The sequence below is a fragment of the Lepidothrix coronata genome, unplaced genomic scaffold (genome assembly GCF_001604755.1).
Source record: "Lepidothrix coronata isolate B3197 unplaced genomic scaffold, Lepidothrix_coronata-1.0 Scaffold7, whole genome shotgun sequence".
Classification (NCBI taxonomy): Eukaryota; Metazoa; Chordata; class Aves; order Passeriformes; family Pipridae; genus Lepidothrix; species Lepidothrix coronata.
The window spans coordinates 4,601,778-4,619,031 of record NW_016690187.1 but is presented as its reverse complement, the minus strand read 5'-3'; the positions used below and the strand labels follow the sequence as shown (position 1 = coordinate 4,619,031).

Here is a 17,254-nt window from a genome sequence, read left to right as displayed (position 1 = left end):
TCAAAATAGCCTTTTCAAATGGCTTATGCTGCCCTGAGAGAGTGTTGCATGTGCTGCCTTCCACTGAGCCTACATTTGTAACCATATTGTCACCGTGAGCATCCCAGTATTGATTTGTGTTCTGAGGTGCATTTTTTGCCATTTTATTATGCTTATTTTAGTTGTTATTATTCTATTATTATTTTATTATTATCTCATTTTTATCAAGTTACATTTTTCTTATTATTAAGCTTGAAAGACAAGGTTGCAAGGTGATGTGACGTGCTGTCTTTCCTTATGGGTTGGTTTGCTGGCAATCACTTGCCAATACATTACACCTCTTGCATCGTTTTAAAAATAAATTACATGGGTTAAATACAAGTATTTCTTCTGTAGATATGACTATAAAATGTAACAAATTATGTATTTAGTATAACATTTGCTGGCATGATGAACATGCAGTTTAAAAATAGAAGCCAATTAGAACCTCCTTCAAAAAAACAGATATAAAATCACAGAAAAAATAAAGGTTGCTTTGAAAACTAGCCATAATATTCCCCTGTGTGGGTTTTCAGTTTTCCCTGAATAACGAGTACAGAAATGTCTTTCTGGGTCTGTCCCAGTTTTAGAAACTGTGATTTTTATTTTTATTTTTTTTTCCCAACTTTTTTCCTTTGAGCAACTGCTCAGGAGAATAAATTAGGCGATATGGCATGTATGGGGGGTAGGAAATGTCTCAAAAGAAAAGCTGACTAGAGGTGTGACAGGAGTTTGTTTAGCTGCTAGCCAGAAGACCTGCGTTTGGGAGTTTGGTGTAACTCCTTACTTGCAAAACTGTTCTAGTGTGTGATCATCAGAACATATGCACTCAGTCTCAGAGAGAAGGAAACCAGCTGGCTGGCAGAAAAATACCATTGGCATTGCCCGTGTTCTTGTGTTGACAATGTCACAAGCTGCCCTCCCAGATGGAGAATTTGAATGAAGCCAGTTGTGGGTCATAAAAAAAAAAAAAGTCTTCATTTTCGTGCATCATTCTTAATGGTTGTTATTGCTTAGATGTTGTCTTATTTCATGGTCAGCACACACAAACAGTGCTTTTGAAGCGATCTCTCGAGTTTCTCATTTGAGAGGAAGCAGTGTACAGTGAACACGTGACATCACACTGTATCTGTGCATTGCCTGCAGTGGCGGGTGCTCTTCTGCATTGTTGAACGTGGAAAATTTTGTCACAATGTGTGGTTCTGTTTTTCCCTTAGGAACGCTCAGACCAGGGAGTCTTTCAAAAATCAGCCTTTGATGGGAGTCATAACTTCACAGCTGCTTCCCGACGCAACGATGCCATTCTTCAGCAACTCGTCACGTGCAGTCCTCAGGAGGGAATAAAAGGTAGTCTCTAGATATCCTTCTCTGTGCTGAAGGAGAGTGCTTTGTGGGTTTTTTTTCTGAAATCCACAGCCACTAGAAAAGCAGTTAATTAGAGTAAGTGCACACTATGTTACTTTGAGGCTTGAAGATCCAGAGAGGGTGGGAGAGCTGACTCAGAAGTTGTGAATTAGATTCCTGGCACAAATTCCAGTTTAAGTAACAGTTTCTAGCTCGCTGCCCCAACACGTAAGGCTGGATAAAAAACAAATGATGAGTGCAAAATATATGTTGTCAAAATGTTTATTTTCTATATGTCTTTAATGAGTGCAATGATTTTTGCAGTTAATTTTTAGATTATGTCCCAGGTTATTATAAGCTAAATTAATTTATACTGAAACATGATATTCATAAAGTACACTTGCTATTTTAGATTTAAGGTAAAATTTGTTCAGAGGTTAGAAACATTCCCTTAATTTACAAATTGGAATGATATTAATGAACTCATTAAAAAAAATTAAGTAATCATGTACATTGTGCACAGAAAATATACATGTACGAGCATATGTAAGTAAGAGCTTTTAAGGCCACTTCTTTTCCCATCCTCTTTCATTTCTGATGGCATACTGTACTGTCTGTCCAATTTGCTCCTGACTCAGCAAGGTACTAACTATTTGAAAAGTTTAAGTATTTGAGATGGTCTTGACCCCTATCCTTTTAAGTGTGCTCTCATCCTTCAAGCCAAGCACATACGTAAATACCTTCCAGTAGGAAAAAAAAGATTTTCTTTGATGTAGTTGAATTATGCTTGATTTTTCCCACTTCCCTAGACAACTGTGGAATCAGGGTGGCCTGCAAAAAGTAATTTCATAGGCTGCTGTGTGTGGGGTGCTTTTAGTCAAAACCAAAGAGCCCTTATCTGAAAAATGCAAGAAAAACTCCCACAGAATTTAAGGGTAAATTATTTGTGTTGACTTCAATATTTTGACAGTGTGATTCCAGGCAAAGAATTAGATACAGACTGAAGCATTATAAATATTCAAAGATCAGATCCTTTTGTTTAGATCTACCTTACATTTCACTTGCTATGGGTTTCACACTGATTCTGTAGTTACAGGAGAAAAGGAGCTTCTACCTTGGAACTAGCCTGCTTTGTAGAGTTAGTTGTTGCCAAAGGATCAGAAAGGAGCAAATACCTTTAAATACTTCCTTAAAAAACATATAAGCAAATGCTCTGGAGTCATTGATACAGGTGAATGGCAACAGGTAACTTGTCACTTAAATTCGAAACAAAGCGTGTGGAAGAGCTGTACTTTCAGATAAGGGTTCTACAGTTGCAATCCAAAAATCAAGATGACTAGTTTGCAGCCCAATCATAAAATCATTTTCAATAGGCATCTTTTTAATTAAAGAATTATGGCGAGAAGGCATTAGAGCAAAAGAAATGTGATGGCCTCAGAAGAGAATGTGTCAGATGTGGAAAGAATGCTTTGGAGTGCTGCTGGTACAGGCTAGGTCTTTGGCATGGCTAGGCCTTCCCAGTGGACAGCAAATACCAAAGATGTTTCTAGCACTTACTAGAAGTATCATTGTACTACTATTTCAGTTGAAGATTTGGCATTTGATGAGTAAAGCTGAAGTGATCTCAATGGAGAACTGCAGAGGCACTTGCAGCAGCAGGCAGCTGCAGTGAGGATCTGGTAAATTATGTTGGTGAAAGACACTTGGGGCTTACATTGGTCTCGCATATTTGTCTTATTTTGAACTCACAGTATTAATTATTATTGAGATAATGCTTATTCTGCTTTCCATATGAGCCTGTCAGTTATTTCCTCCCATCACTGGTTCAAAATTTTTTTTTGCATTGTCTCTTATAAAGTTTTGTCCTCAGTCTTTCAAGGCATCTATAAAGGCAAAACACTACACCTGTGCACAACCCTCTTTTTAACTCAGTTTTGAACTTCTGGTTGTATGTCTGTTTAAGGACATGAGTCAAAGACCTAGTGAGCTTCTTGTGATGGGCAGAAGCAGTCCTTTATATATGCTCACAGTGTACCATCCAGATCTTGAATGTAGAAGTACAGTTGGTACATTTTTACAAAGAATAATAAAAGACAAGAGATTTTTAACATAACACAGAATCTAATGTAAGAATTTAATGACAGGAGCTGTATTATGTTTAATAAAATGTCACTTTCCTAATTAATGTTTTCTAATAAGTTATTTCCAGTACCATTCACTCCTCCTACCAATAAAATTCTTACAAAAGCTCAGCAAAAATACACTGAAGCTTGGCCTGCTAATATTGCTGTCTGTTTTAAGAGTCTTTTTTATTATACATGAGCAAGAAAAACTAATATCTGGGGAAAAGTGCTTATAGCCAAAACATTAAATTTTGTCTTGCCTGTGGATGTTTAAATAAAGGGGGAGGGGATACTGATTCAATATGGAAATGCCAGCATTTGTTCTATTTTTGCATGAATAATACTTGCTGCCTTCAGGTCCTCACTTCTTTTGCTGCCAAGCTGTTGCACAGTGTTTTTTAGAACAACCTCTTTGAGAGTTGATACTTCAGTGCCAGCAGCTTTACATTTCTGGTGTTGAAAGATTACTGGAATGTGTTTCATTAGAGGTTCTAATATATTTCTTATAACCCTACATTATAAACACTTAGAGGGGAAATGCTGTCATCTCTCTGCTTAAGTAGTAGAACAATCAAACTTTTTCTAATACCATAGACTGAGTCCTCATGGTTGTACAAGCATCTCTGTTTTCATACATATGTGGTAATGTCAAAATAGTAAATAAGGAAATGACATTCTTAATTATTTTATTTAATTATTTAGATTTTGTTTGTAAACACTGCATGTGTCTTGTAGACAGAATCCATTTTTACTCTCTTTAAGTTTATCTTTTTTACTCTCTTACTGTGTAGTATCTGAAAATTGAGTACATCTTGCTCAGTGGCTTAGAAGTTCCTCTGATTTTTCTGGATCTGTTAAGGTCATTTCCTGAGGTCTTCAACATGGAGTCTGTGACTGCCCCTTAGGTTAAATTCTCTTACTCTCTGGCTTCTGCTCCCATTTTCCTGGGAGCTGTAGTCCCTTGTGATCATTTCCAGTTCACTGAGGAAATCTTGACATTTTTCTGTGTGTACCATTTGTCTACTGCAAGAAAAATACCAGTGGTCACCCACACCAAACAGCTTTAGTGAAATGATGTCTCAAGTACTGTGAATCTAAGTTAAAATAACGACCTGATTTACTCAGCTTCTTGCTGTGGCTATAGATGTCTTCTCAAAGAGGCTGAGCACAGCATAAGAGTGTGTGATTTTTTGGGGGTTTTTAAATTCTTTTTTGTCCGTCAGATATCTCTTTCCTAGTTTGGGTAGTCAGTGGTTTAGGGACTTACTAAGTCAGAGGCTCTGTCTCTCCAACTTTTGGTACATTTTGTAATATTTTTTAAAAAATTTGTTCTCAAAGCATTCTCATAGCAATGAGTTCTATAAAAAATACTACTTTGTGTTTGTCCTAGGTGTGCTGCTTGATAGTTACACTGATTGTCGTCTTGTTACTGTGTATAACATAGTAAGAGCTTGCTTTTCACCTTATGCATAGCCTTTTCAATTTTATAGACTCTTCTTGTATCCCCTTTTATTGCTTTTTACTCTAAACTAAAGAATCGTAATCCTTGGTCCTTGTAGGAATGTTTCTACATGTGTCCAACTACCCTTGCTACCTTTTCAATGTTTCTTAGTTGTATTACATGGTTTTCAGTTAAAAGAATGAAACCTCAGATCCTATTTCAAAACTAGGCACACCATTAGCTCTTGACTTCTAGTTGGAGTGTTTGGACTTTTTTGGACTTGTAAAAGACTGTCTCCCTTTGACTTCACTAAACATATCTTCAAAGAACAATCCATGGCTCATCTAGTGTACAGTTCCAGAGTGATAATTGCTACAGTAACAGCTACATGTATGTCTCAGAATTTTCCCCTTCTCCAATGCGTATCACTTTGCAGTCTCTGACAGGGAATTTCACCTGTCATTCAGTCTTTTTGCAAAATTTCAGTCTGTTTCTTTTTGATAGTTCTGAGTGGTTTTTTCGTATGAGGAAATATTTTCATCTTCTGATTCATCTTGCAAATCAATTACATTGAACAGTATGAGATCCCCTTTGTTCTAAAATCTTTCTACTGTGAGAACTTGCCATTTACTCCTCATCTGTTTCCTGTCCTTAAATTTAAACCTGAAAGAATGTGATCACAGTGCAAGAAGCCAGTGTGCATATGTTAGGTAGCATATCTGGTTTTTACGTCAGACTGGCAACTGATAATTTTTAAGGTCCCATTAAAACTTTTCTCATCTGCTCATATTCACTTTCTTCTGATGACATTCACACTTTTCCTGAGATACAAGGTTGGAGCTATTTCTTATCATTCTAATCTTGAGGAGGCTATCCAGCCAATAGAGGTTTTATAGGATCCTTGAGCTAATACTGTAGGTTTGTTTGGATTGGGGTTTTTTGTTTGTTTGTTTTTTTCTTTTAGGGGAACTATCTCAGTGCTCTTATCAAATAAATATGATCTATTGCTTTCTGCCGTGATCCCTCCTTTTAGACCCTTTTTCTCTCAAGTCAGATTAGTGCTTTCATACACAATTGTGCAAAAAGACTACCAACATTCCGTGCAACAGAGCAGAAAGTGTGGTACGTCAGTATTGTTAGATTGCTTACCTGCCACTGAAAACCAAGGAAGTGTCCATGTTTCCTATTAAGTTTTGGAGGGCTGAAGACAGATTCTACATTGAAAGATGTAGGGACTTTTCCTAAGATCAGACCTTTAGACGAGAAGTAAATTTACACAATAATTAACTAGCCTAGAGTGGGCATGGCAGTGTTATAAAATATTGCAGGTATGTAATACCTCAAGCTCTGAATGGTTTGAGTAGTTCATGTTTGTCTTTGTACAAAATAATTTTCTGGTGTTAGCTGAATGCTTTTTGTAAAGGTAAAGGAGGAGTTACCAAAATGATAGGAAAGCGAAGACTGTAATTAAAAAATGCCTTTTTCTTCTCTTGCCATAGAATAACAGAAATTTTTCTTCTAGCTGAGAATGTGTTCTCTGCTGTACATGAAAGGAGATAAATGCTCCCCGTCAAAGGGAATGAAAGCATGAACCTACAATCAGTTAGGATGCAGCTATGTAGAAGTGAAAATCCACTCAAATGGAGTAAAGCAATTGTGCCTTGCACTCAACTTCACTATAAGTACAAAGTTTCCCTATATTTACCTTTAATTATGCATATGCAAATCTGGAAATCAGCTCTTCAGGAAATCCCAAGGGGTGCATTTTCTGCTTGGTGTGATTTTAATTCTAGTTTAGTTAGTTTAGGGATTTGAATAATTTGTGATTCACTTCAGCATTGCTTGAGGCCTTCCAGTCCAGTCATCAGTCAGTGAACTCGTGTAATGTATTTGTTTCTGTGGCTTATTTAACCCCTTTTTAAATTTTATTTCAGAGTTTTCAGTGTCTGATCGCAGCAATGGTGAAAACGAAACCCCTCCACCTCTCCCACCACATCCCAGTGAGGATTTGCTGAATGAGAATTATCATAGGTTGGACTTCAGTTCTTCTTAATAGTTACAGCACTAATTGCTGATTAGTAGTTGTGATAATAGTTCTAATTGATTACAAAATAACTTTTTTTTTTTTTTTAAATTTGTACCACTCTTTTTCATCACTTGCAAGATCCTTTAATATAAGCTGGGAATGTTATTTCAGCATCTAGTGTGTTGTTCATTTCAGTTGTTCATAGGCTGCAGTATGCCTGCTCTCCGTGATATATGATACCCAGTAAAACAAAAAGAATCCCAAAGCATAATCCCTATTAAAAAAAAATTAATTTAAAATTGTACTGGTGGATGCTATGTGTAAATGCAGTTTGAAGTCTCTTAAAGCTTTAAAAGTCCTAGCCAAACACAGTTTGTAGTAAAGTGAATCTTCTTATGTCAGCCAAAGACATTCTTGAGATTACAAAATGAATCTTCAGTAAGTCTGAGCAATGAAATGTGTAAGGGAAAAATTAATGAACACTTTACCAGTTTTAAATGCATTAAGTAGATTTCTCAGATGCTTTTGTAAAGGCTGATGTGCTTGATAGCAGCTAAAAGCTTTAATTTCCTTAGTAAATACAGAAGTTTGGAAGGTCAGAAAAAAGTGTAAACATGTTGAAGTTCACGATGGCTCATACTGTTCCTGTCTGTAATAGCACAGGATTCAAATCAAAGCATAATTTCAACCTTGTGATGCCGAAATGCAGTGTTGAATACTGTTTATTCATCTTCTGTGTATTCAGTTATGATAGTCATACATTTGCTGTATACATACAAACATTTCCCAATGATATTGGGAAAATACACATTTCAACTCAAAGTTTAGCCATGTGTCTGTCCTTGTGTGCACAGATGTGATTAAAAACTACCCTTAAATGTTTGCATGTAGTATGAAGGAGTAGATAATATTTTATTATGGATACCTTGAATTCTTCATACAAGACTCTCCTATTTTCTTTTTGCTAACATAGAGTAATTTCACTAGAATAATTTCATAATTTCTGATGTCCCAGACAGGTATATAATACGTGGTAAACAAACAAAAGTCTACACAAATTAATGTAATTCAGCAGTAAATTCTCAGCTGCAGTTGTTTGCTAGAATCTGTTCCTAATTTTTTCAACAAGCTAGGAGAAAAATATTCTCTGAAATGTATTAAAAGGATGATGAATTTATGGGCCTTTCCTCCCATCCTGACTTTTTCAGTGTTGTATTGTTTTTCCATTTAGAACTTAAGTTCTCTTGAAATTGAATTGCAGTATCAAGTCCTGCTGATTTCACTGAAACTGCATTTCAACAAAACACTTGGGAAAGTATTTTGATGCTGTAAAACCAACCTTTTGATTGAACAATTTGGAAATAAATATTTTTTAATTTTCAAACTGCTTTTTTGCTTAACAGTATTTTAAAAAATAGTAATTTCTGTTTTTAATCAAAAAGAGACATGGAAGATTTCAAGTGGATTACACTGAAGTGTTTCGATTCCTCACACCTGAAAGTTACTTGGAGTTTCACTCAGGCAGAATTTTGAAATGTTTAGAAATTTGCCTTGAAACAGAAGAACTAAACAAAGACCAAAACAAAATAAAACCCAAACTAACCAAACCCCTGATACTTTGGAATTCTTCAAAAGGTCATGGCACCCTCCGTAAGACCTCCAGCCTCTACATAAGTGGTGCAAAGCTATAAAATAATTTTATATTAGCAGATGAAGTAGAATTGATCCAGGTACATTGTCAGTATTTTTCCAGCATTCTGTAGCGTGTTATTTGGAAATGCAGTGGTTAGATAGAAGTAGCAAAATGGAAAAAAAAAATCGTTACTAATCATTTACATTTATATTTCCATCCATGATGAAAAACAAGTGACTGAAGGTGTTAAATCTCAGAAAAGAAAGTTGAAGATCAATATCTGATTTTAAAAATGCATGCTGTAAGCAACTAGAGGAAGAAACACATGTATATTTGTGCATTCTTTAATTAGTTCACTTGTGGTTTGAACTGATGCCTTAATATTTTGCATATCTTTTTTTTTTTAATTCCTACAGCCCTATCATAAATTCAGCAGTGCATTTAACAGATCAGCACATCAACTTCAGATCTTTGACACCAGCCAAGCAGTCTGAATCAATTAATCTGAAAGCCTCAAAAAGCATGGATCTGGGTAAGAAGGGGTGGGGTGACACACAGGTCAGCTTTTTAGCCTTAGCCCATCTCTCTTTCTTGCTTTTGTTTCTTTAACACTAACATCAGGGATTAAGTTTTGCAGAGGAGCTACAGTGATGGGGACAATGGTCAGCCTCCTGTAGCATCTATTTGCAAGTACCCTTTTTCTTGAAGCTGAAGAAAGTTTGGGGTTTTTTGGTGGAGGCCCATTGTATTGAAATCTTAGCTGAGGAAAAGACAGAATGATAGAAAAATGAGCAGAAAGAACTGCTGTGCAAGTTTTGTGTGTCTAAAATATATAGCAAAACCAGCAATACCAAAAGTAATTTCTTTTATAGAATAGAAATGATTGCAAAACTGGACAAAAGGTTCCTCAGACAAGTTGTTTATTTCTTCATCGACAGTGACAAACACAGGCAATCAAAGCCTTGCAGTAGATCTTTATAAATGCTTGAAGAGTGTAAGGTTGTGGTTCTTTACCCGTCAGAGCTGTGCAGAAAAGCTTGCAGGGTGGGTGAAGCAGAAAGTAAGAGGTTCTTTCAATACCAGGAAAGCATTTGCAGGTGGAAGATTGAAGGGTTATTGCAGCTGGAAACCAAGCCATATTTTAATGAAGGTTCAAGAAAAAATTCACAAACTTCTTAAGTCTCAAAGTAAACCAAGTAAGGTTTTCTTTTTCCTTTTAATTCTCCTTTGCCACACTTTATCTGTTTTTTTTTTTTCCAAATTCAAGAGTTGAGGGGGAGACCTTGAGACCTACCCCTAGGATATCTTTAATTATAGATTTATGCACTTCATTGGATCAGATTTTGTATACCATTAATAAAAAATTATTAATTTCATATATAGTTTCAAGGTAGCTTTTTGTTACCTTGCTGATTCGTTTTTCTGTGAAATGCTCTAGATCAGTCTTATGTTTTTTATTCTCAATTTTTATTGTCATCTTAATGGAATATTTTAATGTAACATTAAATGTGTTTACTCCTGTAGTAGCATGTAGGGACCAGGCAGTTATTAATGTGGGATAAGAATGGATATGAACTAATTTAAGAGAGTTTTTAAGGCAGAATTTTAATGCTACTGCATGACCAGCCCAACCCTTTTGTAGTTCTGTTCCACTGTTTTAACTAAGAGTAATGGATTAGGTATTTTTTAAGAATGGAAATGCTCCTCAAAAAATGATTGCATTTACAGACTTGAGTCTAAACATAGACTGTATGTAGTCTACTAGAAAAATTAATGTTCAACTTTACTGAGTCATCTTTTAGAAAAGTTTACTTCCAGTTCCCACAGAAGTCACTAGAAAGAATGCTCGCAAGCACCAGTGTAAAATTAGGCAATGGGAGTGCACTCGAGAGCATATTCAGAACTGCCAGGTGACCTATACTTCAAATTCTATAAAGCAATCTGCTCTTGACATCCAGAAGCAATGCTTTGAGAATGTATATGAGTCACTAAATCATGATGACTAAAAAATAAAATAAAGTTAGGTCCAAAAATAAAATAAAAAATTGATACAAATATGTCTTTTAGATCTTTCAAAAATTGTTGCCTGTTAGATGGTAGCTGTTGAAAACGCACCTTCTGTTATGAAAGTAAAAAATGAAAGGGGTGATAATCAGTCTGATTGGAGGCACAAATGTGAAGATAGATCTATTACTTGAGACAGTCATGTAGAGAACTGGAGAGATTCTGAAACAACTGCACCATATTGTTTTATAAATCACAATAGATGAAGTAAAATTCCTTGCACATAGCATAAAAACGATAAAACTGAGGAAGATGAAAGCTAGGACCTTTTACAGCCATTCTCTAGCAAGCAGTGAAGTACTATGTTTGACTTTCCAGCTTTTGAAAGATTTGAAGCAGAAGCTACTGGCTGGAACGGGAAATGGAAAAAGAAACATGACAATCTCAAGGGAAGTAACTGTGATATAAAGTGCCTCTAATACAAATAAAATCCCAATAGTTTAGTGTATAAAAGTGCGCTTCCAAATAAAACATTCATGTAATTCACATTCCAAAAATGGATTTTTGGGAAAGGGAACTTGTTTTTTTTGTTTCCTTACTTAACTGCAGTCATGACCCATAGTAACTTCTCATCCCAACCTCCAACTGTGTATCCATTATTGATTTCAGTGCATTGTTTCCTGAAAAAAAAAAAAAGTGCTGCTGTCTTCATCTTACAGCGAATTTGGTAACAAAGAGGAAGTGTCCCCTCTGAAAAGTGCTAGGCCTCTTTTTCCAGGAGTCATAGAATGCTGTGCACTTACTGCTTTTCTTTTGTTCTCAAGTTCTGTCAGGCCCTTCAAAAAAGAAAATGTAACATGATTAACAGAAAGAACACAGAACTGGAGTCCAGAAGGAGAAATCTGAGACCTTAGAAAATGTGACTTAGATGCAGTTTATTTCTTTTCAAACCAAGTTGTCTCTGAATCAGGTGTCTCCATAGATCTAGGAAATCACCCGCAGATTGGATCTGGAGACCCAGAATAACATCACGGACTCAGTAGACAACAGAATTGGTGTAATACAGGGCATAAATGTGAGATCTGTACTGCTATTCACTTATGAAACATTTTACTTCACCTTGAGATGTGTATAATGCATCCATTGACTAATTATAAGGTTATAAAGATATGAATTACATAATGACATTGCCATCCGAAGGATCATCAAAGGTAGGTAACAGAAAATTTTAAATGCGAGAGAATCCAGATATTACGATAGATTATGAAGCTTACGTGAAAATAATAAATTCATTAAATTAGGGAAGTAGTGAATCTGTATAATAAGGGTCTTTCTGGCTTTGATGAGGGTTGATGTATACACAAGAGGCAAATCTGTTAAGTAAAGACTAGTCTATAATTACATGGGTACACAATGGAAACCTATTTAACATTGATGTTTATCTTTTCAGTTTTATATATTTTAGGCTCAGAAACCTTTGAGTGCTTAATCTGTTTTCCAGTCATACCTATTTACAAAATAATAATATTATAAATTAGTACCCTCAGTGAATAATATCAGGTAATAAGAATGGGTGACCAAAAATTGTTCAGTATTGCTAACACATTGCATCAATTTGTCATTGTCACTCTCCAGAGCAAATCCTGCAATGAAAGGAACTTGGCACGTGCAGCAAAAGCTGTAGGTTACTTGCCAGTAGGGCAGGCATAGTTTAGTTTATTGACACTTGGTGCATTTCTGCCCTGGTGATTGGGCAGCTGGGCAGGAGCAGAGGGCACGAGCCACTGCCAGCTGGTTGCTTAGGCAGGACTCTGTGCTGCCATGTGCGTGCCATGAGTCGTATGAACTGACACAGGTCCTAACTGCTAAATTAATGAATAGCACGAATCCTCAGTGTATTTCAAGAACTCACTTTATTTGCAAACGATTTATTTTTTCCTTATACCTGTTTTAAAAAAATTTAAAAAAAAAAAAAAATCAGTGTTACGTGTGAGTTATTAAGTTACTCTTGTAGGAAATAAAAAAAATACAAAAGGCAAGTCTAGTGGTAATGATAATGTTTTTTGGTTTGCAGATATGAGCAGAACTTGCCTCATATGTGCAGATGTCCTTGTGCAAAGTATATGGAGGCAGGGTGACTGGTTCCCTGTTTTAGCATCCGTCACTTCCATGGTGTTCAAATGCTTCTCAAAATTTACAGCTTCATTCACAGCAATAGAGTACAGATTAGTTTCATATCAGCTATAAGTCCTAATGTTCTTCCCTGCTGCTGTGTTGAGATAATGACAACGCTTTCTGGATCACTGATGGAGTTCATATCCTGTGTCTTATGGCATATTTTTCTTTGCCTTGTCTACTTTTATTTTGAACCTGGTGGTGATAAAAAATTGCACAGCCCCCCTTCTACTAATCCTTACACTTGACACATCTACTCAGTTGCATAAATTTTTTTGTTCTTCAAACATGGCCATCCATATGTTGACAAAGCACAGACCCTTCTTATAACTGTGACTTCGAGAATTTGTGCAGGGCCAAACAAAGGCTGACTTGGAGTGAATGCTTGTGCTGACCAGAGTTGGACTGCACGCCATGTTTAGACTTGTGCTTATAGCACAGTGTTAAAACTATGCAAAACAAAATAGAAAATCATAGAAATAAACATTGTGTTGTCGCTTCCCACTGAAGTGGAACACTATTTTTGAAACTTAAGGGCAGATTGAAAATGAAGAAATCAATGGCTTCTATACACAAGTCATTGGAAGGCTGATTTTCCCTTTCTTTTAACAACCTCCTATGTGCACACATTTTTCCTTATATTACCACAGTTGTCTAGAGAAGAATTTCTATATAATATTTCACCAGAATCTATTTTCAGTAGTGTTTATTCTTTTAACTATCTTAAAAATGTAATTTTTGCAATGTTAACGTGAAAATTTTTTTCATGTTGTATCGAAAGGTGTAAATCTGTGTGCTCTAAGAAAACGAAAGGAAAGGAGGTGTCTTATTATCTGTTTCCAACACCCCTATTTTCCATAAATCTTTATGCACAGGAGTGATTTAAGCTATGCATAAATGTACTGTAAAAACTACAGCCAGGGGAATTGTATGCAAACACATGAAAGTGTGGCTTGTTTTAACCTGAAGCAACATGAAATTGAATCATATGAATATATAGCAATTTTGTTGCGTATCAATTCAGGCAAAGTACTGTGTAGATATTTGAGGATGTTGGTATAATAACCCATGACCACTGTCCCAAGGTGCTGCTTAATTCCCTCTTTCCTTTCCCCATCTAAAGCAAAAACCCATAAATCTTAACTGATTAAGCTCTATAGCCTGAAGAAACGTATATGTCCTTCACTTGATTTTAAATGTGAGTGAAATATTGTTTGCTAAAACATCATTAGACATACTTGGAGTCCCTTAACCTTGGGGCGTATTTATTAAAATATAGGCCAACTTACGTATTTAGGAATAATTAGCAAGTAAATATGCAAGATATAAGGTATGGGATATTCTGCAAGGAAGCCAATATTTAACTAAATGTTAATTTCTTTGTTAGTGAAGGGCTGCATTCAATTACAGTTCATTCTTTTAAAACACCTCAAAACAAAGGGAAACCAGTATTTCACATCCAGAAGGATGTGGAAAATGCAATCAAGATGCTATTAGCTGCTTCATGATTTGCTCTGAACCAGATTATTGTTATTCTGAGTATAATTTTGTATCCTGAAATAAATATCTGAAAACATAGCCAAATGAGGACCAGACAGAGCTAATGGAGATTACTCTTTTAAGCAATGTTTTGATTCAGATAAAATTAAAAGAATACATTTTGGGAGGTCCCTAGTGAGAGTTATAGTATTAGTGGGGCCAAAAGGTGGTTTGGTATTTTAAAATTGTCATTTTGTTAGCCACGTTGTATGTATGGAATACATTTATTTGGTTGCTTTGACTTGAAATCAGTTTCAGAACTGCATTTAGGACCTAGTTAGGTTCATTAGAACATTAATGAGGAAATGGAGAAGATGGATCAGAATTCTAACAGTCTTTTCAATGTTACTGGCTTATAAGACTCATTTAACAAATCATCTCTTGAAAAGAAATACTTTCCAAAACCAAAAATGTCATGTGTTTAGGAAAAACTATTGCTTATGGCTGTGATTGTCTTTAGGATCAAGGGCTAAGAGCAATTTTAACATTACTCTGGCTTATGTCATAAGTAACTTTCTAGTACTGTCAGATTAGATGTGTATTTTTTGAGGCCGCTCTGCAGAATCAATTTTTAGAAATGAATACAATATAGTTTTTTTAGTTCAGACAACTTTCAAATTTCTGTTTGTAAGATCTATAAGTAGGGAATGAAACAAAATCATTTCTTAAGTGATAGGGATCCTGTGAACTGAATTGAAATGAGACTGAAATTAGGTTTATTCTGTGTGAAAAGAGAGACTTTTGACACAGCTAATTTTGTTACTCAGTTTTACACCAAATCTGCATTGATGCAGTTGAGGGGACGATGAGCTGTGGCGTAAAGACAGAAGCAAAAGAGAATATCAACTTTCTGGACTGGTTTTGTAGAGATTGTCTAAGACTCAAGGAAGCTTATTGTGGAGCAGACTGAGAGCATTGTATGAGCTGTGATGGTGACACAGCTGAGAAAATGGTAACACATGGTTGAGATGGTATTTTCTTACGCTGTTTTAGTGTAAGTTTGAGTTGATCTGTGAATGCATTTATATTATTAAAGCATTAGTGGGATAAAATAGCAATTACGTTAATGTATAGCTACTATAAGAAAGAAAGATGATAATAAAGTAACTTATAAGAACACTGTTACAAATCTGTTCTCTAAACTTTGTCTTAAATCTGTTCCCTATCAATGTTTTCAACCAGAGAATGACAGATTACATTAGGAACTTGTAGTTTAACCCTAGGAGTTTGGAAGAAGTGTTAATGACATGCGAAAGACATGTAGCGGGGGAGTTTTAGCCTTGTGCAGTTTCTCTGGAACAGAGGTGAGAGGATTAGAGAAGACAACAAAAGTGTAAAAGAAGCCGCGATGGCCTCAATTAGCAGGGTAACCTTCAAGAATGAGTAGTTGTGCCACTACAAGAAAGTGAAGAAATTTATATCATGCTGCCTGGGAAACTGTAAAACAATGTTATTTTCTGCCAGGAGAAAAACTTCCATTTAAAGCTAAATGTGTCCAGTGGACAGCATCAACTGTACTGCTGGTTCTTCAACAACAAGAAGTAGTAATAGTGAATGCAAGCTTAAGCATTTTCATTCTCATGTGCTGACACACAAGATGTTTCCCTTGGGGATCTTCTCTGAACACAATTGAATTGAAGTATTAAATCAGTTCTAACAAAATTGTTCTGAAAAATCTAATTAGAGAAAACCTTGTACAGGAGAAAAAAAGAATACAGAATCTTGGTTTGGATGTGATTTATTCCTGCCTTTGAATGTGCTGAACAGGGCATCCCAAATGTTGTGTTAGATGCCATTTTGGAAAAGGTTTACCTTTCTTACCACTAAGTATAATTTATCCTTGCCCCTTGAGCAAGCTTTTTGCTAATCTTGGTGCTTTTCAACATTGAAGTAAACAGAAATCTATCAAAGACTCCTAATCCTTCACGAATAAGTAGCTGGTGGATATCTAGGTGACCCCAGAACACATGCCCTTATGTAAAGTTCCACTGGAGAGGTGGGGAGGGGGAATTAGTGAAAGAAAATATTTTAAGACGGTGCAAGTTTACCCTTCGTGATACACACATTTTATTGCTATTCTGGATTTTAGTATAAAAACCTGTGGTCTTTGTATGTGGTACTTCAGGGCAAACCTAGAGCAGGAAACAGCATTTTCTAAGTGATGGTTGTGAGCCAACAATTGACACAATTTTTCCAGGTGATTTATGCCACTCTTAGATGGGGAAACGCTTCACCAAGAAAATAAATATGGCAGGAGAATTATGTCATTGGCACTATCACTGACTAAAACTAATTGATGATGCACTGCCTTCATTATGATGAAAGGGCTGGGTAAGGATACACTTCATCAGAAAAAAACAGTGACCAATTTGAGACTTTGCTCATTTTCATATGTTTATACCATAGAAACTGATGGATTCTAAAAAGTACAGAAGCATCATTTGTATACATAGTTTGAGAATACAGCCCTTGTGAATTGATTATTGTAAACTAAGAAACATTTGGTTTCCTATTAACTAATAAAGGTATCAGGAAATTGGTTTTCTATGAAATTCTTTGCTGTTTTGGTGTCTCGTATTATTATTTCTCATTAATTGTAATTTTAATCCTTGTTTGCTTCTTTTCTGAGTGTAGAACTGCAGCTGGTCTTCAAAGGTCAGTTTGTCCAGCAGGAACACAAGCGACTTTCACATGTTTAGAAGATTTTTTTAGTAGCTCATAGTCAATGTGCAAAACTGATCCTTCAGAAAAAAGTCACTAAGTTGAATAGTAGTACCCTGTATCTTGTGAATAGCAGTAACTTCTTGTTTTGGGAAAAAATACTATAATGGTTCAGTTGAACTGGGAAAAAGAAGGGAAGTCGGTTATCACAGCTGGCAGCAGCATTGATTTGTGCTTCTCTGAACCATAGTTGGGGACTAGATTGTTAACCTGTAAATATGCCTGGGCTG

At 35.8% G+C, this 17,254-nt stretch overlaps 1 protein-coding gene across 1 annotated transcript in view; it reads left to right on the top strand.

Moving 5' to 3' along the window:
- PARD3B (par-3 family cell polarity regulator beta) overlaps nt 1-17,254 on the top strand; it is a 400,197-nt gene that overhangs the window by 208,124 nt on the left and 174,819 nt on the right. Inside the window, exons 13-15 of the mRNA XM_017837617.1 lie at nt 1,236-1,365; nt 6,861-6,957; nt 9,002-9,117. Coding sequence (XP_017693106.1) covers nt 1,236-1,365; nt 6,861-6,957; nt 9,002-9,117 — 343 coding nt within the window. The remainder of the gene's footprint in view (nt 1-1,235; nt 1,366-6,860; nt 6,958-9,001; nt 9,118-17,254) is intronic.